The 25536-nt window shown below is 40.4% G+C and overlaps 1 protein-coding gene across 3 annotated transcripts in view; it reads right to left on the minus strand.

Moving 5' to 3' along the window:
* Myo10a (unconventional myosin 10A) overlaps positions 1-25536 on the minus strand; it is a 120519-nt gene that overhangs the window by 61543 nt on the left and 33440 nt on the right. For 2 of the 3 annotated variants that reach the window (XM_076437202.1, XM_076437200.1), the window contains 20 exons: positions 24472-24756; positions 23461-23638; positions 23108-23386; positions 22699-23028; positions 22109-22396; positions 21873-22030; positions 20843-21220; positions 19196-19539; positions 17810-18481; positions 16847-17118; positions 16611-16787; positions 15487-15940; positions 13741-14549; positions 12797-12901; positions 10559-11034; positions 10135-10419; positions 9812-10023; positions 8731-8926; positions 7457-8453; positions 6822-7064 (listed from right to left, as the gene is read on the minus strand). In XM_076437202.1, the coding sequence (XP_076293317.1) occupies positions 6822-7064; positions 7457-8453; positions 8731-8926; positions 9812-10023; positions 10135-10419; positions 10559-11034; positions 12797-12901; positions 13741-14549; positions 15487-15940; positions 16611-16787; positions 16847-17118; positions 17810-18481; positions 19196-19539; positions 20843-21220; positions 21873-22030; positions 22109-22396; positions 22699-23028; positions 23108-23386; positions 23461-23638; positions 24472-24756 (7138 nt within the window). The remainder of the gene's footprint in view (positions 1-6821; positions 7065-7456; positions 8454-8730; positions 8927-9811; positions 10024-10134; positions 10420-10558; positions 11035-12796; positions 12902-13740; positions 14550-15486; positions 15941-16610; positions 16788-16846; positions 17119-17809; positions 18482-19195; positions 19540-20842; positions 21221-21872; positions 22031-22108; positions 22397-22698; positions 23029-23107; positions 23387-23460; positions 23639-24471; positions 24757-25536) is intronic. The other variant, XM_076437201.1, reaches the window with a different exon arrangement.

Here is a 25536-nt window from a genome sequence, read left to right on the forward strand (position 1 = left end):
CGCTGTTATAGTAATTTTACAAATAAATAAAATAAATCATGATCGAATAAAATAAATCGTAAATCAATAACACAAAAATAAATCTTTACAAGTGACGTATAAATAAAAATTTCTTTCTTTCAACGTTGCTAAAGAATAAATATGCATTCACGCATACTCGTTGACTAAACGGAATTTTTCCAAAATTTTCATTGCCAACCAAATAATTTAAAAACTTCGGTATTCAAAATTTTTTCCACAAGGTCTTACTTCCAGACCATAAATTAATATAATAATAGCAAGTAAAGAATTCAGAGCAGTTTTGTAACATGTTCAAAGTTGAGCATTAAAAAAATTGAAAGAAATGCAGTAAGTGGGCACCCGGTTGCCCACAGAAGGGTTAAAGCGCGTACCATCAATTACGAGGCTAACTGTAAGAAAAGTCCGAGCAGAATTATTTTAAAAACGAAAGATAACTGTTTACTCGGACCCCTAGTTTCTTGCGTGTTCTCCAAAGTGGCCAGGAAAAACTGGCGAAACCGTCGAAAAATATGTCACTAGGAATTCGCGACGGCACGCGGCGCGGCCGATCCGTTTCCGTCACGGTTGAACAGAAACGGAACCGGACTTCTCGCGATCCTGGGCACCTGAAATTGTTCCGTAGAAGAACAGACGAACCGCAAGGCGATCGGCACAGCACCAATTAGCGACGATCGACTTGGAAATCCTAGCAGCACGATACTCGTGCTGCAACGTAACGAGGCAACCTCGGGCAACGCCTAGTGTAAATTGCGTTTCCAGTGAGTGGTCATATATGCTGGCCAATGCCTCCTTCTTCCTCTTGTTCTTCATACCGTGGCAGCGTATCTGCGACCTATCATCAGCGTAGACAGTTTTCGATCGGGGCCGATAAGGAGTGCCTCCCAATATCGGGAGTTTCCTAAATATAGATCGTAAACCTTCGGCAATATTGAAAAGGGGATTCCCCTTAGGCAATTATTGACTTCTTAATCCCTCCTGATATCGCTAAACTTCCTCTCTAATTACACGTCTCAATTATATCGCGCAATTAAACCAAGCGTAAATACCGCTGCGCTCAACCCAGTCTTTACAACACATAATTTACTTTTACTTTTTCTTTTTTTGCGTTTGTACAGTAGAATAGGATAGAGATTGCTATTCTTTTTGTTTCGGAGCCGCTTCACACGTAACTCCGCCGTATTTGCTTCTTTTCACCATCGATACTTAAATCGTTCACGGCGAATTCTCATCAAGCCGCATCACAATCGATTTTCCTATCCGGCCGTTGTTTGTTTTCGTTTTTACGAGGTGTAATAAGGATGTTTGTTATTATTACGATCATTATTTGTAATGAAACCTTGGGAAATAATACCCGTGGCGTTTGATTGGTACTATGGAAAGCGATCGGAATTTTGTTGAAATCGAAAGTGGTCTTATTTTCAGAGGCGCGTATCACGTGAAAGTAATGATTGTTGAGTTTTGTTTCTTCTCGGTTTGTGGGAGCTTTGCTACGCCATTGATCGCAGTATTAAAATGTAGTAGTAGTAAAATGATCGGGCCGATCGATTGACTGATCCCACTGCTACCCATGCAGAGGTTGGACTGTCGCACGAATATCGTGGCATCAGTTAATATTCAATGTCGAAGGATTCTTTTCAGCTCGGTTGAGAGACGTTCGTGCGGAATCATATTTCTGCGGACGTTGAAAATTCCTGCAATTAACACTAGAACCACAGCGGCTCGTCTATTACTAATGCTCGATTTCTTTCACTATTTTGATCATGCGGACGATTGAGATGGACACACTACTACAGAGCAGAAGATTTGGAAATGACGCTCCACTTCCAGTATAAATTACAATAGATCTCCAATTTGGCTGAATAAAGCGCCTATTTGGTTAAAATTAGTGCTAATTCCAGTCAGTCTACCATCCTCGATCATAGCCAGATATTTGCTAGCGAAGAATGGATCGGGGTCGAAGGCAATTTCGAAATAACGGTTAAACGAGCCTTCAAAACGCGGCTCATCATCAATTCGTCGATAAATCCTCGAGCCGCTTTTGTGATAATTAATCAGGATTCCATTCATGTCGCAGCTGACAAGATTACAAGCTATTGTTGCGTACAGTTTCGTTCGACCATTCCTGAGTCTTCTTATCGCGAACTGTTCGATAGTCCTCGTTCGAGACCAGCTCTTTCGAAATCTCGAATGTTTACACATCGGAGACAACAATCGGAATTGAGTTAACGGTAAAATGCGATATTTCGCACGTCTCGCAAAATATTGACGAGTCAATCAATCAATAGAGTCGATCAGAAAATACGAAATCGAATGAAATTCTATTTTTCTGTACAATAGTACCTCGATTATCCGATCTAAACGGAGGAACATAGTTCGTATAATAAAACGAGTTGCTTAATTACAATGATAGATTAAATGTTTATTGATTTGTACCATAAATTATCCGATCTAAACAGGAAAATATGAAAGTACGTATAATTGAACAGTTGCTTAATTGTAATGATAGATTAAATGTTTATTGATTTCCGCCATAATTCGATTTAAACAGGGAAGCATGAAAGTTTCTATAATAAAAGAGTTGCTTAATTACAACGATAGATTAAATGTTTATTGATTTGTATCATAAATAATCTCGCTTACGGATGGCCTAGTTTGAGTTATTTACATTTTAAGCATGTTGAGGTAGATTTTATGCATTTATGACAAGAGTGAGTGTATGTGCAATTTAAAACAGTAGCAAGATGTAAATGATTTATAGATGTAATATTTTCAAGTTTTTGAAATTATTAGAGAAACAATGTGTATTTGGCTCCTATCTTTTAGCTACGTACAATTTTTATTTTGCATAACAATCCGCAGTCTATTCATGAGTTATACATGCATAAATATACTACAAATAATTATCGACCGAAGTACTTATCACTGGATTAGATGACTGTATTAAAATACTTTAATACTATCTGAATTAAACTAGCTTTTGCATTAGCGCCTGGCATTTATAACCGATAAATTAAGGATCGGATGCAACAGTGTAAACTCGCGGAAATTACGAAGTAGATTAGATTGATTGTAAACTTTATATTTCCGCTGACATATTTAAATATTGATACAGTTCCTATTTTAATTATATGTTCTGCTAAATCAGGTCATGAAAACCGGGATACGCGTCAATATTCACAGTCTAGTTGTTGCCAATGTACAGAATCATCTGCAGATGTTTTTGTATGTATATCGCTGCTTTCAAATTTTTACACAATTAATCGCGTCGAGTTATTTGCCAGCGCGAAATCTTAATTGACGAAAATACTATGTTTCGTCTCGAATAAATCATCCGCTTTCCAAACGCCTAAGTATCAAAGGTTTTATCATTCCTGCAATATCTCCGGTGTTCCAATAAGAATAATCGACTCGGCGATCATCGCTTCCATCACTTCTCGCATAAGCGCAAAACCAGAAGCATTCCTAGCATTGCCACCGGCTCGAGAAGTAGAGTGACAAGAAAACGAGGAAATGGAAAACCTCGCCGAACATCCTGCTCCATTCGAAAACGATTAATCAAGTCTATCTCCTGGAGTAAAGTATTTATTTGCTGCAGCCACGCCGCTTATACCATCTTGCATTAGCTAAATATTCTGGTATTAGCATAAATTATTCCTCTTTCACAATTACATATGTAGAACTTGTACAATAATTACTCTGGTACGAACGAGAAAGCTTATCGATAACGAAGATCGCAACTGGCATTTGCAGGGTGCAAAATAAATATGTAAAAGCAAATTCGTTGCAATTTTTCACAAATTTAATGTTTAATATTACTCGGTATTAACCGAGCATTGCTGAAAATATTAGTAAGAATTTATGCAATTTAGTTATTTTATTCCATTCTCAAAATTTCAAATCAAATATATAATTTGTTGTAAAATATAAAAATAAAACGTTTCTCTGTTTTCGTTATTAATAATATCAACCACAATGAAAGTAACAAAAGGCCACTATTACATTTTTATAATAATATTTACAACTTCAAAACAAACAAGTGTAGGTTCAGACATTTTGTAAATATTGGTTTACACTGATTAATGAAAATGATATTGCTTCTAAAACAGTGACATTGCTTTTATATTTCTGTACAAGAAAGATGTATACGTACCTAAAATTTAAACAAACATTTAAAACTCTCATCCCTTAGGACTATATATTCTATACTTTTTTAAAGAAAATTATACGATGTGCATATTAGCAAGGATAATTGCATTAATTAGACGTTCAGTCGGTATACAGTTTCTTCACAAACGACGACTTGACGTGACAAGAAATCTAATTCGAGTAAACTCATGTAAAACTAGCACAGTCGAGAATATGACATAAGACACTCTTGAAAAGAATTCGCGATGGACAACATTCTTTCAATTTCGAAAACATGTAGAATAAAAAATCCGAAACTATGAATGTATTCATTAAAATGAATATAAACGTTTACTGGATTCTCGTATTTTCGGGAATTCCGATAAATTCGAGAATCTCGAAATTTTCGGGTACCCGTCCCGATCCCGAAATTATTTCGTGTTCCCGACCCGCCCGATATTTCGGGTTCTCGCACACCCCTAATCATATGCTTTATATCTTCGTTATTTTCCCAAGTATGTGTAATTTTTGTTTTCAACTCGGATAACGTGGTGATTGGAGAGTTGTAAACAAGTCTTTTGACTAGACTCCAGACATTATCTATGGCATTCAAGTCGGGAGAATGCCTGGCCATAGGAGCACAGGGATGTTTTTCGATAAAAGTAACGCTGTGACGGATTTTGCTCTGTGACATGGTACTCCATCGTGCATATATTGTGTGATTATAACCATAAAAGTGAAATTTTTGTACGTGGTCCTAATTCGATGACCAGGGACTGTATATCTGATGAAGTTTGACGAATGAAGTTTAAGAGACCCGAGGATCGCAAAACGCAGCGTCGCGACGCGTCTAGGAAATCCCAGCTTAACGGAGCCATCCGCGTCTAACCAGCTCGAGGTCACGTTTACGTTTTGCTGGTTGTCCAGGGACACGCGTAGACACCTCCCTCGGGACATCGTTACCCGGGTTCGTCCTTTCTCGAGGAAATCGTAGGCTTGCTTTCCGCTACCCACGCATTATCACGATGGAATGCGTTGTCCATCGGACGCGCGCCTCGGAAGCCTGAAACCCCCCTCTCGCTTCGCCGTCGTTATCCTTCTTCGGGGGCTTATTACAGCCGCGTACCGATTTCCACACGTGCGATCGCGTTACTTCACCCAGCTGCGATTAATTGCGCAAGATCGTACGCAGCTGCCGACCTTCGGCGATCCTGGCGAGATCGCCGGGATGGCAGCGCGGGACAACCAGTTCCCTCGTGAGAAATTGAAACGGCCTACCGATCGGACGGGCGACGTTCCTTCATTTGCTTCTGATGGGATAATTGACCTCTGATTACTACTTCGTTTGAATGAACTTGGCCGCGCGATTCTTTCAGTCGGTGCGAAATTATTGGTTCCCGCAGAACCGAGTACAGGGAAAAATGGGGAACGACAGATGATCATTGCCTTTGGAAAATATTTATTATGTTTTGAGAATATTTTTGTTTTAAGTCACCCGGAGAGTTAACATTTTCAGAACATTTGGTGTAATTCTTCTTCATGAACATACTCCTATAAGGTTGATCACTAGACTGCACATTTTATACATTTATAGTAACAATAAGTATGTGCAATGTAAATCAATAGACAAGTGAAAAGGATCTTAACAATTAAAAACTTTAACGTACGGGTCATAGTTTATTGAAATTATTATTAAAGCTACGAAGTAATTTCTGTTTGGTTCCTGTTCATTGGAATCGGTACACACCATTTCTATTTTGCATAAAGATCCGTTGTCTATTGATTACACTTTCGTTAATTTCATATTTGAATCGGAAGTCGGTTTCAAGAGTGAGCTGCTAAATATCTATATTGTGGTTCAAGGGAAAGTTGAACCCCGAGTCACGTTAAAAGAATTTAATAGATACTGAGATATAGTTTAAATGATTTTTAACGCGGTTCTATTCCAGCAACTTTAGAGCTGTAAAGCGTAGATTATGGTGCGGTGAGGCACACTCCTTGAAATGATACTTAATAACGCGCAATTTCCCGCGGACCGTGTAAATTCCAATACTTGCTTAAACATCGGTTAAACAGCAATCATTCTACAGTATTTGCCGTCGCAGTACACCTCGGATATAAAATTAGTAACACCTATTAATACAACCGCATACAACGCCCGCCCCAAATTGTATAATACGATATGTGGGTAACGGTTATACATGTATGATCAACCTATCGACTTTAAAGAAACGATCGCCGAAGAAAAGCGACAAGCAAAAGTTGGCAGAACGCGCCTTACGCGGCATACCGCGAAAATCCGAAACATCTTCCAGTCTTTTTGCGCGCTTTGCATGACGCGTTCTATTTTCCGGTGAAAAGAGTCATAACCCTGATACATCTTAATCGAACGAAAAAGAATAAGGACGCGGATTTTCTCCGAGCATCAACTCCACATTTCTAATCCTGGAATTAACCGTAATCTACTGTCGCGATCAATTTCGTCTCAAACTGGTTAATTATCAGAGTGCTAATTTTATTACTGTACAACTCCGACGCGATATTAAATTTCAAATTATAATTAAATATGTATCTATAATTTCCTTCATTAATCACTGTTCATTCCGATAAACTACTTTCGTAAAATTGATTTAAATTCTTTGGTGAATAGCAAACGTTAGACAGTTGTCACTCACCAGTCTGATGTAGTTGTTGATCATCTCCGTTAGCTGTGGCGCACGATTCGTATGCAAAGGTAGCCTAACACCGGATGCAATCTGCATGACACAGACTCCAGCTCGAGGAGAACTGACGGAGACGATGTCCTCCAGAGGTAGAGTCTCCAGGATAACCAGATCCCCTTGCGGAGTACGTTTCACAAGACGCAGACCGTGATGAGAGACCGCCACGTGTTGGGTCTCTGGATGTTGGGGTCCAATCTAATTAAACAATCAGTGCAATATCCTTAGTTCCAATGAATTTACTGTTGTTCCTGATAGACAACTTAAAATGAAAGAGTAGAGAATAACTGCCACATTGGAATATCCAACAGAACAATAGACAAAGGCACTTATGGACATAATAACAGCTACTATAAATTTCAAGGATAACTACATCGCCTATGCATCAGAATAAGACGTTACATTGTTGCTAACAATCGAGCACACTATACCAATTTAACCCCCATTTTCTTTTTAAAACTTTCTACTTGAGAGTGCCACGTCTGATTAGCCATGTATGAATTCACGGCCAACTAGTCGCAGCTCAAAACCACGCAAGTAATGCGATTTCCAATTGATTGCTATTATTTATGTTACTCCTGGACACTTACCGACACGGGAAATATCCTAGCGAAATACAGCGGCCATTGTTTCGCCATGTCGACGACGTTCTTTTTTATAGTGATCTTGTGCTGCGTGCTCTGCAGGTTATCCAACGTGATACCGTAATTGTCCAACATCTTCAGCATGTTCTGTCTATCCTCTTTAGTGATTCTGATGCTGGACGTGGCTAGAACGTCGTAAGCAACCTGGCAGAACACCAGGTGAAGTGCCAGGGGGCTGTTAAGGGTCTCGTTGGGTGCGAACACCTCTTTCTTCACCCTCAACGTCCAAGTCACTCGATTGTATGTGAAGTGGGCAGTGGAGGTCTGGGGATAGAGCTTTGTGTTCATCACTTCCTGGACCTTTTCTATCTCTGGCTTGTCAGCTGGCGGCAATACGGGTCTGAGGAACTCGGGCCATTCCTCGATCTCGATCCTCTCCATCTTGTCGGTACGATGAGTAGACGCGATGCTGGACCTTCTGTCGACTTCCCTGTCCAGCTTTTTGAAGCTCTGGCGAGCTACCGCGAAGGAATCCCTCGTGTTTGGTATGACGCCGAAGTCTCTGGACGAAGGCATACCAAAACTGTCTCTGGACTTCGGGGATACGTCTCTGGTCATCCCGAAAGGATCCCTCTTCGAGCTCGAGTTCTCGAAAATGTCCCTGGCGTACTTAGGGTCGAAGATGTCCGAGTTCAAATCCCGACGCGAGTCGAAATCGGAGCTTCTGTCCCTCGCAGAGCTGGCCAGGTCGGTGCTATCCTTGCTGTAGAAGTCCTTGGACTTCTGATCCTGGGATCTAGACTTGTCGAAGTCGTTTCTGTACTCGTGATTCTCTCTCAGGTGCTGCTGGGATGCGAATATGTCTCGACTGTGGCTGAACATGTCGCGCTGAGCTTTTGCGAAGTGGTCGAAAGCCTCGGAGTCGGGCGATGTCCGGAAAGTGTCCCGAGTTTTCGGCTCGATCGGTGCTGGGGGCGACCTTGGCTGCGGCACGCCGGATTGGCTGCAATTTGTGATGGTATTTGTTGGTCAATAGCTGATTATAATACATATAGACATTATCGAGAACAATTATAGTCTGGATAATGAAGAATGATTTAGAAGTAGCAAGGCGTCGAAGTGGCTATGTTTTATTTTATTGAATAAAATTTCCAACGTGTACGCATTGAGAATTCAATTGATTGTTACTGAATGAATTCCCATTGACGCATTCCATATTCGAAAGAGTGGAACACAAAAGAAGATACAACGAGGCGATAACAAAGAATAGAGAGACGTACCTATTACTATACATGCTTCCGCCTCTCGGACTAGGGGGTTGCGGAGGTGTCACCGGAAGCGGAGGTGGCACGGGTCTCTCCATCCTCTCGATCTGGGTTCTAACTACTTGGGCTTGAGTCATCATGTCCGTCGTGCCTTTCGAAGTTACGCTCTGCGTGTCATCGGCCGTGGATGCATAATCGTCCCATCGACCTCCTTTAAAGCGTCAAATCATGTTCACAACCATTCTTCCACTAACTACGTAGCCTAAGCCATTCAAACTGCGCGATGATTGCAACGGTGTTAGAAGAAATCAGACAATTATCCATTCATCGCAACACACTGCTCAAGGAGGCACAGCAGTCCTCGATAGCTAAAATCAATGGTTTCTTCCGACAGTGAGTTGGATTATTTTAATACCATTTGATGAGCACACTGTTCATTTATTATAATTAATTGTAGATGCATAGCATTCGAAAGCTAAGGTTGAAGTGGATGCATTCATTCTCTCGAGAGTTTAGATGTGGACATCGTTCTCAAAAATGGGGTTCCGAGATAAACGGCTTTAAAGATTGAAACGATGGTTCCAGTAACCTACGACTTAGTAACTTCACTAATTATGTTAAGAAATATGTGTACACGTGAAACAGATATGCACGATATTTGTAAAAAAATTTATGTACACCTCGAGGGAGCCAGAAACTCGATCGCCGAGAAGCTAAGCTGATACGTAATTAGATATACTGGTGAGACAATAATAGTTCAGTGACAAACCATTTTTAGTTTCATTTATTTTTTAATTAAAATTGCACCGATATATTTCTGACATTTTTCTGATTAAAATGAGACCAAACATGATATAATTTGGATAACTGTCTCACATATAAACAGTTCAATCTAAAATGATTCATAAGCAACGTGACTCATTGTTTAATCTAGCGCAGAAGTTAGATAACTGTTACATTATCCGAACACTCGCGCGTTTCATTCATGAGTTCTCTTTAAAGCTCTGTTTAAATTGTTCTCGAGGAACGAGACCACATCCTCCAATACTGCTGTGTCCCTTTGAAGGGCATTGTTCAAATTCTTAGACAATGTTACCCAGTTGCTGTTCGAGAAGAAGCTTCCTGTTGTCTTCGAGACGCTTCACCTTGTCGTCGTCTCGCGGTAGAGCAGGTTTCTCGGTCGTTTTCGTCGATCTGACGCTGTGATTGGCGGTCACCTTTTCCAGTCTCTGTCTCATCTCGGAACTAAGCTTCAGTTTGCCAATGCTGCCCGGGGAAGGCCTCTGAGCGCCTACCTCCAGCGCGGACCTGAAAACATCGTTCGAATGGCTATCAATTAAACGTGGAAATGAGGAAATTTGATTCACTTGAACGAGCAAGTGAATGGGGTTTCGTGTACGATTGTGCGCGATATCGTACTTGGATTTCTTCTTTTTCTTCTCCCCCTCCTCTTTGTATCCGTTCTCGTGTTTGGCCGCGGGAACTGGCGTGTGAGTCACCACCGTTCTCTCCTCGTTGCCGACAATATTTTCTATTTCAAACTCTTCCCATTCGACTGCACCCTCTGTGCTCGGCTCTCCGTCACCTTGGTTGTATTCTCCGAACTGTGGCGTGATCTTGCGCTGCTGTTGATGCTGGCGCATCTTAAACTCTATGAAGCTGTCCTGACTCTGGTTCTCGTTCGAGTCGCTCGGCGGTGGCCACCTGGAGTCAATGAAACAGATAAATATTTTTGAACGTCAGGCTTCTATCGCGTTGAGACGACAAGTCACCAATTTAATAAACGTAGAACTAGTAAAAGAATTTGATGTAACACTGAATATTCTAAATTATATTTGCCTACCTCCATTTGCCAATTCGAACAGTCTTGGCTCTCCCATAAGGATCAAGGAAAGGTCGCGATTCCGACGGGTCATGGGACTCCAGGGGTGGTGGCATAGGCGGCGGGGGTGGCACTCCCTTATTGTTGCTAGAATTCGACAAGTTGCTGTCCACGCTGCTCTTGCGGTTCTTCAGTTCACTGAGCACGTTCGTAAAGTTACTTTGCACGTTGTTCTTGTTCGAACTCGATCTCTTCGGGTCTGTTGGACCCGAGATCTTCTTCTCGGCCACTTTTCTGTCCACGCTCACTTTCCTTACAGCATACTCGACGCTGGTTTTCCTAACTATTTCAGAGTTCTTCCTCGGAGGACTCTGAGATCGATGGATCTGAGCCTTGACCGTCACTTCCTGGCGCTGGCTGTTCGCCGACGATGCAGCAGGCGTGCTTTGCTTCTCCGTCGACCATAGTTCTCCATCTTCTGGCTCCCTAAACGATACCTGGCGGTGGCAAACTTACTGTTAAAGACCGTAGCCTCGCTGTCGTTCGGAATGGTACAATGTTACCAATGCCCTGGTTATATCACCAGTTATGTTCGAGGCGATTTGCAAAGTATTTTACAACGTAGCGAATCGTAAACATGCTCCGAGTTGCTTGGGCGTTGATATGTACAGTGCTGCAAAAAGATTGTAGTCGGATGGGGTTCCCTTGGCCAGCAATATGGGAAAGTGGCTACCATATTGATCGATCTCTCGAGGACAATTTACTGATTACACTGGCGGTTTAATGCGATCCCGAATCATGTTCGAGTAAATGTTCATGCAAGTTCGGCTGAAATTTCGAGCAAGACTAATTTAAGGCTAACGTAAATACATAATTACAGACCTCATCTCGGCGCTCTGACTCTACATCCTTCTTCAAGCAACCGTGACACGATTCCTCGCCGTGGATAATAAATAATTACAGACCGATCCTCGCGAACTGTGTCAATCACCACCCGGAGAATCATAAAACATAATCAATGTCTTTCGCTACGGCTATCTATCGTTACAATGTGTACCCAGTGCCCCGGAACCCACATTCCCTCACACCACTGTACAGGTCAACTTTCAAACTCGTTTCACGGAAAACGTTCCCATAACCGGTTAATATCCTCAAACTATGATACAATATTTGTACACGATTACCGAATATCGATCATTATTATTTGAAATCGTCAAGTACATACACGGAAGTTATTCGCCGTTCTACTACCCCTGGTAGAAAGTGCTCGATCGAAACGGTGATGAACTAACGTCATTTCTAAAATCAGTAGCAGAAATGTCCACGATGCTTCAAGAATTATTTTCATTGATCTCTTACAAAAAGTTTTCATGTTTTTTTTGCACAGAATTTATGTTGAAGGGGTAGCCCTTCAAGGTTTATTAACGAGTAACACGTTTGAAGCTACTAGAGCTAGAATCTTGTAAGAGATGAAAATTACTGTCTACAATTTTTACGTTTTTACAGTACCATACTTGTTTTTTCCTAACTCTTCGAGTGTAACAATTGTTGAATGATATCGGCGCTACGGTTCGATCGTTAAATACAAAAAAACAAAAATTAACTAAGCAATTTTGCTAATTTTCAAATAATCGACGTTTCGGTCACTAATTTGGACCATTTTCAACATTTCCAAACTAGTGACCGAAACGTCGATTATTTGAAAATTAGCAAAATTGCTTAGTTAATTTTTGTTTTATATTTAACGATCGAACAGTAGCGCCGATATCATTCAACAATTATTATTAACAATAATACGATCGATATAAATAAGTTTATTTCTTCGAGTGTATTCTGCAATGTTAAATAGTTGAACATTTAGGGAAACTCTTTGAATATTTTAAAGTTTACTATAAAACAATAAACGACGACTGTTGTCATGCTACTATTCTTAACGCACGTCGAAATAATCGGAGATATATAAGAATAATAAAAGAAATAGCTGTGAAATATTTTTGTAAGAAATCCTTCGCACTACAGTTGTATAAAAAATTGGTGATTATCACTTCTACATGATACAACAAAATGTTAGACCACTTACTATGCTGGTAACAAAGAAGATGATATTAAAAGCTGACGTATTCTGTACTTGGCAAAGGAACAAATGCGTTATTTATGAATGACGACAGGTCTAGACTATTATCCAGGTCTGACGGGCGAATAATTCGATCGAATACTTTTTACCAGGGGCAGCGTTTGTTAGATGAAATCAGTAGATACCTTGGAGTAGCGTCCAATAGAATCATTGGGCCCCATTTGGGCACCGTTTTGAGGGGCTGGGGGGACAAGATTCATACTGGAGGGGCCTGCGGACACCGCCGTGCCCTGGAAACACACACCCATGCCGCGATGCGGCTCAAAAGCCCGCCAGGATCGCCCGGAGGGTACACGGTCTCTCGATCAGGAGCGATCGCGATCTCGGCGAAGCTGCGCTCTCGTGCAGTGTCGTTGTGCAATAGTGATATCGTGTTAGTACTAGTTACATGTGATCGTGAAAGTGACACGCCGGACCGCGGCTATCCATTCACTGTGATGACATTTAACATGCAATTCTCTCTGTTTACGGTCGTGACGACACGTCGTTAAGTGTTATACTGTGCTGCGGCGAGCCGACGAGCTGCAGTGTCGGGGAAAAAGAATTTCAATCGAGAGTCGAAGTGTGTCCGTCGTTCTTTTTACACGGTGCGTGAGCGTCTCTGTGTGTGTGTGTGTGTTCTTCTTTTGGTATTTCTGTGTGCCCGATGAACTGTATGTCCGAGTGGTGTGCTCGTTTTCTGGGACGACGTAAGAGGATAATCAACTTTAATGAGAAAATTCTTTGACTAATGGATCATTCCACGATTTGTGCCTGGACAGACTCGAGGATTGCTAGAAAGTTTATAACAAATCCTTGAGAAAATTATCCAATAAGATGTTCTCCACTCCAGCTATGCAAATCTTCGGTGTAGAACGTGTCGTTCATCTATCAAATTAATAACTCGAGAAAGAAGGCTTGCATAGGTCAACTTCAACCGCGCGAACTATCTCGAATAACAATCACTTCAGAATGCGCAGAATTTACCACCACTCACGTCGTCCCAGAAAACCGCGAGAGAGAGGCGTCAACGACGCCCCCCGACGTGTGTAATTATATTCACAGTAAAGATTTTCAATGAGCTTCTCACCGGTTGCTGTCCAGAGTTCGGACTCTGCACGAGCAGCTGTTGCAGGGCTTGGTTCTGCGCCAAGAGTTGCTGCTGGATCTGAATGTTCTGCGCCATGGCGCTCTGCAGGAATGCTCTTTGGAGGTTCTGCTGGTAGGCCATCATGTCGTTGTTCTGACTCGGCGGTGAACTCGGATACTGCGGCACGCTGAGGCCCTGCATGCTGTAAATGGGTATCGGCATGAAGCTGGCGCCCATGTTGATGCTGGAACTTTGCGGGGGAGGCACTTGTTGCGACGCGCTGAACATTGGCATCATCATTGGCGGGGACATCATCCCCGGCGTGATGGCGCCGAAGTTGTAGGTCGCGTTCTGATTCGGTATGTCCATGTTACCTCCACCCTTGATCTTCCTGGACAACTCTTCCGCCGTGATCGTTTCATCCTCGGAACCGCTCAACATCAGTTTCATGAAGTCCTCGATGTTTCGGACACTTGTACCAACTGTCCGAGCCTCGTCACTGACGTCAGCTTTTAGGGTTTCGAGGAGGATACCGTTTCCACGACTCCTGTCCTCGTCCGTACCTTTGATGCTAGCTGCCAAGCTTCTGGCGTCTGATAACTCGTCGAGATTCCCGTCCAGAACCGGCATGAACAACTCGTCCAAGAACTGATCCACATCCGAAGCCTGACTAGGCACCCTGACGCGTCTCACGTGCGACGCCAGGGAAGGAGCTTCGCTCGTGTCAGACATGGCGGACGATTTCACACCGTACTCGCTCTTCTCAATGTAGGCTCGGCTTGATTGGCTGCCCGGCAGCGCTCGTTTACCTTCGGATTCAAAGAAACAGTATTTACTTTTTCTCTGGAATCACCTGACTCGCTCCTGATGAATGATTCAAGTTCAACGCGACGTGCAGTTTAGATCGTAGAAAATAATGTTGTAAAAAAGCTAAACTGTTTTTGTAGGCGACGCCGTAGAAAATGCAACGAGTGATATCATCTGTTCGAATAACGCGCTCGCACTATGGGAGAATTTCGTCATTCATGTATGCACTGCTCGACCTACTACTAATGAATGGGAAAGTCTCTGATGAATACGGGATTTTCTCTGGTTTATTGTATGTGATTTAAACTGGATGGCACATTAATTCTTAGGAAATATATTTCTGCGCACAACCCGTTGAAAACACGAAATGAAAAATATTAACGTACGGTAGGAGCTGGAAGAATATTCAGAATGTTCTGAAGATGATTGGTGGCATGGGAATGAGCATTTTAATCAAAATCGGAAGAAGCGAAAGTCTTCATTAATTATGGCAACAATGAAAGAAAGAAAGTAGTGAATGTCTTAACGCTAATCGCGCCGAGCACGAAATGTGACTGGTATACGTTGTTGTATACGTAGGTGCTTGAATGAAGAAGTTTGTTTAATCATTTCTTCGGAAGCATCGACTAGAACGTGTCGTTTTTAATTAGAAGAACGAAGATAAATTGTCGTCTCAATTAAAACACCAATTACCATATCACGGTCATTGATAATTACACTCCAGATTTAATGCATTTATGACAAAAATAAGTGAGTGCGCTTTAAAACAGTGAAAAGTGTAAAAATATAAATTAATATTTAGCTCCTGTGTCTTGCAATTAATGCACAACCTTTTTGTTTTGCACAAAGAGGTTGTATTTTGATTTTTCATCTTGAAAAAGTGATCAAAGAGTATTTGCACGAGGTCCTACCGTATAGCAATAATAAGTGCATGCTCACCAGGATATTGGGATTTGATGAACCTAGTCTGCGACCTAATGTAACTATTCTTATCGTCCTCGGATCTTCCAGTCTGGCTAACCGACTGAATATCAGGGTACTCGAAATCGATCGTCAGATCCTCTTCCTCGATATTTGGCTCTGTCGACCTCGTTATCCTGCTGTACTTCCTCTCCTGAGTAATCTCAGACCTCGTCATGTACTCCGCGTTGCTGACCGCAGACGTTTCTCCGATTCTCTCGAGGCTGTGGTAACGTTCGTTCAATTTCGACGAGGATAGTCCAAGATTCGCCAGTTTCACAGGCGGCAACACCACTTCTGGTTGGAGTAGATTGTCCAAGCTGCGACTACGTTGCTTCTCCCTCTCGAAATACCTATCGTTGAGGGCCGATTTTCGAGACAATCCTGTCGCCGTTGTGGTTTCTAATATCGCCTCATGAGACTGTTTCCTCACCTGGAACGAGCACAATTAGAAGGAAATGAAATATTTCATTAACAAATCTAGGCTAGTGAACGCCTTTCCTAGGTCACCTAATAATCGTTTCTCATCTCGTATTACTTCTTGTGCATTTTTCAAGAAACTGTTACGTAAAATGTTTGGAATAGACGTCAATCTTCGACTAAACACTTTCAAACTTACATTCTCACATTATTAGATCATTTTTACATTATTGAGATCAAGTTCATAGAATTAATTCGTCGTTAATCGTTTTCTAATAAGGAAAGAACTTATATGCAGATAGATGTGCAGTTGCTGTAAAAGTTCAGTATTTATGAAAACAAAATAGTGTTTCTGTTCAATTGATGGACATAAATGATAGAAATTATATAAATTGTAGTTCAATTTTAAAGTCTTTGCAGATATTAACCATAATGTGTATATTCTTTCGCATAAACGGTTTTTAAAACTTAAGGATAGCTCTGAATGTATGAATGATATTTTAAACATGCTTAAAATCAATGTATAATTCTCCACAGTACACAAGTTACAATGGAAAGTGAAACCTCCATCTTTCTAAACAAATTGTAATGCATAAGCGAACTAGTCTCAATTATGAAATAATTTTATCACGATGCTACGTAAACCAAAACAACGATAAATTATAATAATAAATTCGATTTACCGATGGTTTCGCAACTGGCGGTTGCGGCGGCGGAACAGCAGGTCTTCTAGGCGACTGAATTTCCGGTTCGACAGGCTTATCGACAACTTTTGGCACAGGTTTCCTCTCAAGAGGTTGGAAAGTCTTCAGCACAGGCGGCTCTATCTCTTGCTCCAATTCTCGAATTATCTGCGTATGCTGAAATCGAGTTTCATTAAATATCACGACTCGATTAAAAACTCAATCAAACGACTCACCTCTCGCTTCTTAATAGGTGGGAAACTGTTCTTTCGCTGTTCCAGGAACATATGTTTCGCGGCTGGGAAAGCTGGCGCCAGTTCCATTTCTGAAATTAAATCGAGAACATAGTCGAAACCGTTGGTTTCCGTAACAATGGCGTCCGGGCCATCCAACTGGTTCCATAGAGTGATCGTCCAGCCGGAATTGTCGACGCCATGATTGTGGACCGCGAGATTCGCGAGTTCCTCGCAGGTCGTCCATGAGTCCACAGTGCAGGTAACTGATTCGCCTAAAAGTAGACGTACTTTATGTCTTCAAACATCTTTTTAATCTCTAGTAGTAAATCATGATGAAGTAAATTTTTGTAGATAATTAAATTGGTACTTCTATAACCATTAGTAACGCGATATTCTATTTTATCAATATTGTTTTATATTGTTCAACTTCATGATAATAATCATCTGAATTTTGATCACACAATTTGCATCTCTCTTATCCAGTAAATGTAATAACTAGACTGCGGATTCTATGCATTTATGACAAAAAATGGGTTGTTGCACTTTCAAACAGTGGACAGATTAAAAAGATTTAAGAACATTACTGTATTAGTTGCAGCTTATAAACATTATCAAAGAATGAAAGAAATTACTCGGCCCTAGTTTGTTGCAGTTGACGCAAACAATGTTTATTGTGCATTCTATTAATAACATATGGATTCAAACCAAATTAGGGTTTTCTATCACATAATTTGTCTTTCTGATTCAGCAAATATAATATAAAATTTTAGTTCATTTGAGTATCTCCATTTGGGTATATATTTACTAATTATTTGCATAAAATAGATCTAAATCCAATAAGTTCGATAAAATAAATTCTATATACAATTATTGTGAGGGACTTATTCTCACGGTGACATGAATTCAAATTTTGTATCAAGTTTCAAATGATATATTGTAGATTCTGTAATATAGTATAGCTACCGTCATAGAATCCCACGCTGAGCGCCATGTTGACGCGATTCCTGTTCGCTCTCCATTCGAGCACGCAAGGCGGATAATTCCTCGGTACGTGTTGCACGATTTGTTGATTATTGCTCATTATCCTAAATATCGTTCTCTCGCCTTGCAGAAGCTTCCTCTGGCAGTAGGCTTTGTACCCGTCGTACGCATGATCGGACACATACTTGAGAAAGTACTTGAACAACGTAGGACTCGGCTGGAACGCCGACAGACAATTCGATAGTAACAGCCAGCCTCTCTCTTTGTTCGCGTCGTTCTCATTTTTCCACGTTTGATTGGCAAGCTGGCACAAGATCTCATCGCGTAGCTTCTCATTTACGATTCCTTTGTTCACTATGTAATCGCCGAGCGCTTGCTCCCTCTTGCCGCTCAGATTATTCTCGTTCATGAACCGGAGGATCATCTTGAAGATCATTAACGAATCCGTGTAGTCTTGGTCCCGGGCTTTCGTCAGGAACGGTGTCTTTATCGGTTCCCGTTTCATGCCGAATATGTGGCTCTTGAAGTATATGTTGGTGAATTTCGAGAATTGGTGTTGATCAATGTCCGGTGGGAGGCTGTAATTGAGGTGTACCGGGATTACTTGGCCCACGACTTTCAACAGATTCCTCTCCGTGTGGGTTGGCTGCCAATCTGAAGAGAAAGAACGTCGCTTTTCAGTCTTGAATTTTGAAAGTGAATTCAATTTTCATAGAGTCGAATGGTAAATTATAAGAACTTAAATCGTATATATATATATACATATATATATATATATAATTTTTTACTTCAGTATATGAGTGGAATTTGTTTGGAATTCTGTCTTATTTAGACCACTCTCACCAATCACTGGACCATAAATAAATGTAGTATCAATACATATTGTTAATCGTACAAATTAACTCGTGGTCTTCATATTACTTTATTTTTTCAAAATAAAACTAAGTCGCTTAAACAAGTTCTTTCAGTAAACTAGTTAATTTTGACCTACTCTCTATTTCAATTGTTTGTAAATAGACAACAAATTTATGAAAGGAGAGCTACGAATTAATTTCTATACATAATTCAATCGAGACACGGATGAGTTCCTTACGTAAATAGATCATTTAAATGCAATAATTTCCTGATAACTGTACGAAGATTATATTAATACTAGATAATGCTTATTAATGTTAATTCATTACTAAGTGGGGGGGGGGGGTCAATAATTGAGGCTGGCAATTGGTTTTAATTTGAGACCCACATGGTAGCATTCTGAAGTATTTCAGGGGAGAAAAATGAAATTTTAAATCTTCGAAGACCGCAATTAAGTTAGTACCGCAAAGATTAATAGCTGTATGAATTATAAAAAAAATGTTAATAACATACCGTCGAGTTTGCTATAAATGAAGGCGAGCTCGGCAGGAATTTCCAAATGATTGACACCAGCTACAGCTCTCGAGGTTCTCTCTTGTTCCTCCCTTTGCTGTTTTGCTTTAGCTCGTTCCTTGCTTGCTCTCTCAATTTCCGCTCTCTTCGTCATCTCTTCCTTGAGAACTTTAAACTTCTCGCGTTGCTTCTTCCCTCTGTAAATCTTCTGTGCTATGAGCGCCCCTTTCTTCAGTGCCCTGAACTTCTTCCTCTCGCGATAACCACGGTAAACAGCTTGAATCAGCACTGTACTCCTTGAAATGTTGAGGAACCTTCTTCTCGCGAGGAATCCTCTGGTATATCTGCAAGTTTTCAATAAACAAAATACTCAAATTACCGAAACGATACAATGTTTATAGTCATCTTTTCATACAAAATTGTATAAGTTCTCTAACTATGATAGTTCTAGCAAGCTGACTCGAATTATTCCGCACGTATGCACAAGCATGTTCGAACCGTCAATAACTTCTCGATGCTGGGAGAAACTTTTCTCCGATGATTTATGATTGGCTAGTGTAGCTGAATGAAAGTTACATCAACAGAAAGTCAGATGCCTCCTGTAAACGCCTCCGCTTCCTCTAAATGCTTCTTCCCACTAATTTCAAGTTGTGTATACACTAAGTTAACAAGAAATGGAAATGAACGATATACTTCTCGAATTAATGAACTTAACACTTTATGAGATAGTGCAATATATAAACTGAAATATTTTCCTCTGGAACATAATTATCAATTTCTGTTTCGTGTAGAAGAAGATGGAGACTGGATGTGTGGTTGAAATTATTAGTAATATACAATGTGTATCACAAACTAGAATAGTTGTGATATGTGCAAAAAAGTAGTGTGTCCTTTAACAATATTAACTCATTACAAGGTGACTGTCGAGTCCTTTAAATATGTGTGAGCTAAGGATTTATTTTAATCAAGCTTACAAACTGCCATGGACCGATTCTGTATAATTAATTAATGTAGCACAGTCATGCAGAAGTCTATCAGTAGATTTTCAGTAAATAAAGTGTTAAGAATAGAATAAACCTCAAAACTTCTTACAAATTCATACATAAAACTGAATTACTCAATTTGGTCAAGGATAAGTATCGCACATGTGTGATCCACGTTGCAGTTAGTGTTAATTTATAAAGTGTAGGAATTGGAAGTTTCAATATCAGCTTCTAAAAATACCAGTTACGAGTATACTACGTATCTTTATGGAAAATCAAAATTGTCTGCATCGATTGCAAGAAATAGAAACTAAATTGAATGTTATTGCTTCCCTTAATGATTTTAACAAGAAATTATATATTGACATTTTCAATTTTTAAAACTTTTCAACAATTTTGAATTTCATCTACTCAATTTTCCTATAAAAATGTTTTTGCATCAATTTCAGGGCACAGAAGCCAAATTAAAAGTTCCGGCTTTCTTTAATATTTTTAATAGACTGAAAGTAATACGACATTCTTAGTGCCTTTCATTGTTTCTAATATTTTAAATTTCATATGCATAAAATGCATAATATCCGCAGTCTACGAGTAAAGAAACAAGTTTGGCTCGCGATCAAACCGCAGAGAAAATGGTTTAAAACGTTTGGACAGCGGTGATTACCTCTGAACAGTAATGGCAGCTCTCTCCAAAATGAGGGCCCGATTGTACTCCAAAGTCCTCTCCAGAGACTCCCTCAGGAATACTCTGGTCAGACCCAGTTGATACTGAGATTGTGCCTCCTTCGACGCAGCTTTGTCCAAGATGATGCGACAGAGTTCCTTGTTCGGCGCTCCTCTAGGTAAATGCGTGGACACCAAATATCTATACCGATCAACGAAGTGTCCAAAAAGCAGTCGCACTGGATAACCCGTTTTCCGTATACGAATCGTTTCGAGCATCCCAGTGTAGCGCAGCTGCTCGAGTACACAAGGCATATCAAACTTCATCGGCGCCTTCTCTGTGTTCGGCTTGATGCACCGTACAAACCATGGATTGCACCTGGAACGTGCAATAAACGTTAGAAGCATCACTTAATTCTGCTAACGTTACTTCCATCTTCCAATTGAAATACAATAAAAATACAATACTCAACTCGATACAGCCGTATTTTGGTTTTAATTTAGTGAAAGTAAATAATAACGAAGAAAGCAAAACATTCGTTATGTCTATCTACGAAAGTATAATTTTCTGATAAATTGCGGTGGTCTGCTGATGAGATTGCAATTAACCAAATGGGACGATAACACACGTTCAGTTTGTTTCTAAGACAAACGGAAACAATCTCGGCCGCTTTGCTAATTGAATACTTGTAAACTGTATCCGCGTAGTTATTTAACTACAAAATGAATTTTGATGTGTACATCGACTTTGCTTCCGGATAAAGCTATAAGACTGCAGTTTGATTATGGCATGCAAGCTGTGAAAGTCCAATAAACATCAAGATACATTTGATTAAATTTCACAGTGTGTGCGCCGAGATTCGATTCGCCAGACAAGGAGGTAGCTTTAATGTTTCTTTTTGCTTACATTTGAGCGCGAGACGTTAGAAAGTTAGAACTACGAGCTGCTTCCTGGAATTTTTCATGTTTCCAACGACGCCTAACTGATCGCCGAATTGTTAACGAATAAGTTCGTTTAGAAGAGTACTTACTGCGACATTGAGTCCAGCAGCTGCTGCAGACTGTCGTGAAACCGGGCTGACACTGTCGGCGTCCTAGGTTTCATGGTCACGAATCTACCATTCGGTTTATTCATCGTTTTGTTAGCCTCGTGCGTTGTCCTTACATGCTGGAACATTTTGCTGACCATCTGCGAGACAATTAACGATCAAGTTAGACGGCCAACTAGTGTTAATGAAAAAGATTCCTAGAATGGAAGAACGCTTACAGATATTTTGCTGCTTATTAATAACTCCACCACGTCAGGCCTGAGCGTGTCTCTGTTCTTATCCAAGAAACCTTCGACGTTGTACCAAACTTGGCCGGCATAGTGTTTAATGGCGAACTCGGCTGAATTCATTCGCGGCCTCGAGTACAATTCACTGAGAGCGTGATTGTAATGACACTTCTCGAGGAACGAGAGGTCCGTCGCTTTGGGAAAATTGCTCTCGTCGTCCAGCAGATGCAGAATGCCGACTGGCTTCTTCGCGATTAGGTGAATAACTGGCAAATTGTCCTGCGGAGACAAGTAATTCAATTTTAATTAAAAACACATAGTATCCCGGACGAAGTCCTCCAGTAAATTGAGCAATATCATTATCTCAAGAATCATCAATTGAGCAACATCATCGTGTGAAGAATTTCCGCTAAAAATAAATGATTGGTGCAGCTGAACGAGAGAGGCGAACGCAAACACTAATGGTCTGCATACCTCGCACAGCCCGCATCGCAAATAGAACATATCGATTGTAATTCAACTTTTTGTATTGATTTCGTCAAACGATATTCGCCGGTTGGAATGTCCCGTTTCTTACTCACAGTGTAATTGATGGTAGTCCAGTCAATCTTCTCCTTCGCGTACTCCTGCTGCTCCAGCTTGAATATGTGCTTGTTGAAATAAAACTGCAGGTTCTCGTTCGCGTAATTGATGCACAGCTGCTCGAGGCTGTTCTCCGCGAAGTTCTCGAACCCGAATATATCGAGGATCGAGATGGCGGCGGTCTGTTTGGTGCCCTTGTAGACGATGTGATTGACACGGGCGACCAGCCAGGAGAACAATGAGCTGTACAAGGCCTTGGCGAAGGCATCCCTGGCATCCAGAGCCTGATCGATGTTCAACGCCGTGAAGACTCTCTCGTTTCTCGCCTCCTGCAAATCAGCTCGATTATTCCATCGATCGACCAAGAATTTATTGTATCGATGTCGTTTTTCTGTCACTATTACGCACTGTAGTTTTAGTGGTCAGCGCTCTGATGATTCCGTCGGAGTTCACTTGAAGAAGATGAGCCGCCCAGCGAATCTCGGCGTCCGAGCCGACTTCCACACCCTCCTGGCCATGTCTCATCTGCTTCCGATGGAAATACACGTTACCCAGGTGTAACACGCTAGCGAGGATCTTGAAGATCGTGTCCTGCTCCTCGGACGTGAATCCCAACACTTGCATGGCAGACAAAAGGGCTTTGAAATCCTGGACATCGCTCTTCCCATCGATTTCGCAATTTCCACCCTGAAAATTGACGTTCTAATTATCTCTGAGTTTCCCGGATGGGGTATCAACGGTTTATTCGGATTTTATGTAACCTGGTTTAGGTAGAAGTACTTGTCCGGCGTCAGCAACCCGTATTTGTCCCTGAGTTGCTGGTCTAAGCCAGCCAGAAGCTCGTAGAAGACGTGGTAGTTCCTTTCTTCCGAGGCTTGCGTGACTATTCTGCTTTTTTCTAGCAGGTACTGCGTTATCCTCCCACCTACGATTACTCCACTGGGAGTGTTGATGAAGATTGATTAGCTTCGGCGATGATTTCAGTGACAGTGGGAACAATGCCGATGGATGTTAATCAGCATCGTTAAAGCGTGCTTCTTTACGCTAATCGATTTAAAATAGACACTTGCGCGCTACCACTTTCTCTGTTTACACTGGAGCGACAGAGGATAGCTTTTCTCAAACCCAACAGTTACGAAATATTAAAAGTATTATTTGTATATTTCAGAAAAATTATTTATTGTACTCTGTGGCTTCAATGCTGGTTCGCAACAAGTGTTTTCAAACGGAATAACTTTTTTCAAATGAATTGATACAGCTTGAGCTTTTTCGAGATGTTAGAACGATTAGTTTACTAGCTTGTGTGCACAACAATTTTCGAAAAGTTGCATTTGATTGAAATGTACCTTTAATGAAAATTGAACAAATACATTTTGTAGATTTATGTCAGCTGTATACAGTTGAACGTTTCACCAGGGACAAGTGACAGGCGTTGAGTTTTTAGCTACGTTTTCCCAATATTTTTAACCATTTATAACTCGTGTCAACGTTAAATTTTCAGCATTGTACGCAATCGACATAAATTTACGAAACATATTTTTTAAATTTTTGTAACAGGCTCAGATAAGAAGAAAATTTTCTTTACACGTCATGTAGTTACCTAATGTCTCTAAACTCTTAAAGAAACTCAAGTGATTTGGCCCAGTTTTTAGAAAGTGAATCCATTTTGAATGGTATATGGTGACTGTTTTGGACTGTAAGTACATCATTGAACGGTCCAGGTAGTGTTGAAAGGATTAATTACATGATTAGCATAAGTAATGCATACTCACTCCCTAAAATAAACTTCCAAGTATTTGCCGAAACGACTGCTGTTGTCGTTCCTCGGGGTTTTCGCGTTTCCGAAGCTCTCGAGCAATGGCGTCGCTTCGAGTATCTGCTCAGTGACCAGATTGTTCGGTGCCCGATTAACAGCAGCTAGATACTGCATCACGAGTTTCGTCGATTCCGTTTTTCCCGAGCCAGATTCACCGGAAATAACGACCACCTGATTCGCGCTAGCATTATTCGCAGCTGTTACTTGACTATATGCCGACGATCCCACGGCGAATAGGTGACTACAATTACATCGTAACATGCTCATTAGTTAATTGAAACTGTTCTGCGTGGAATACATTAGAACAGTATCGCAAGCATATCAGTACAAGATATTAATGATCTTAGAACTTCTGTTTTCCCTGATTCAAACGATCATATTATACATTTATTAAAAATTGAGTAAATTAAATGGAAAACAGTAAAGATTTGACGAATTTAAAAATACTATTGTATTATTTTCAGCTTAGTACAATCATTCGATAACGAAATTAACGTGTGTGTAGCTAGTGTAACTTGAAATTAATGCAGACAACTTTTATTTTGCTTCAAAATTCGCAGTTTAATTGTACTATTTTGTTATTGAACAATGATGCTATTGAAGCAGTAGATCGTTCAAAGGAATCCATCTTTCGATTTCTTCATGAATAAATAAGAAAAAGTTAAATAAAACTACTTTAGTAGTAAGTAGAATGTGATAGAGTTGCAGTCAGATAAGCAAAAAGTGTTTGCTTTACAAATATTATATTTTTGCAGTTCTCTTTCTCACTGATTTTATGAACTTCTATATTCATTTAAAAGTGCTACACCAATGCTCATAAATAATACAATAATAGAAAAGACAAAGATTATCAAACAATGATCAATCGTACTGAAATTTAGTTTACTTAATAAATCGTAGTCAAAATTGATTTTCAACACTGATAAAACATTTATGAAATATATCTGAAAAGAAGATTGTTTTTACAGTTTTAAAAATTTAGAAAGGCTTGCTATCATTTATAATACATGCCTAAAAAGAC

This window comes from Lasioglossum baleicum, chromosome 13 (assembly GCF_051020765.1).
Source record: "Lasioglossum baleicum chromosome 13, iyLasBale1, whole genome shotgun sequence".
Taxonomy (NCBI): Eukaryota; Metazoa; Arthropoda; class Insecta; order Hymenoptera; family Halictidae; genus Lasioglossum; species Lasioglossum baleicum.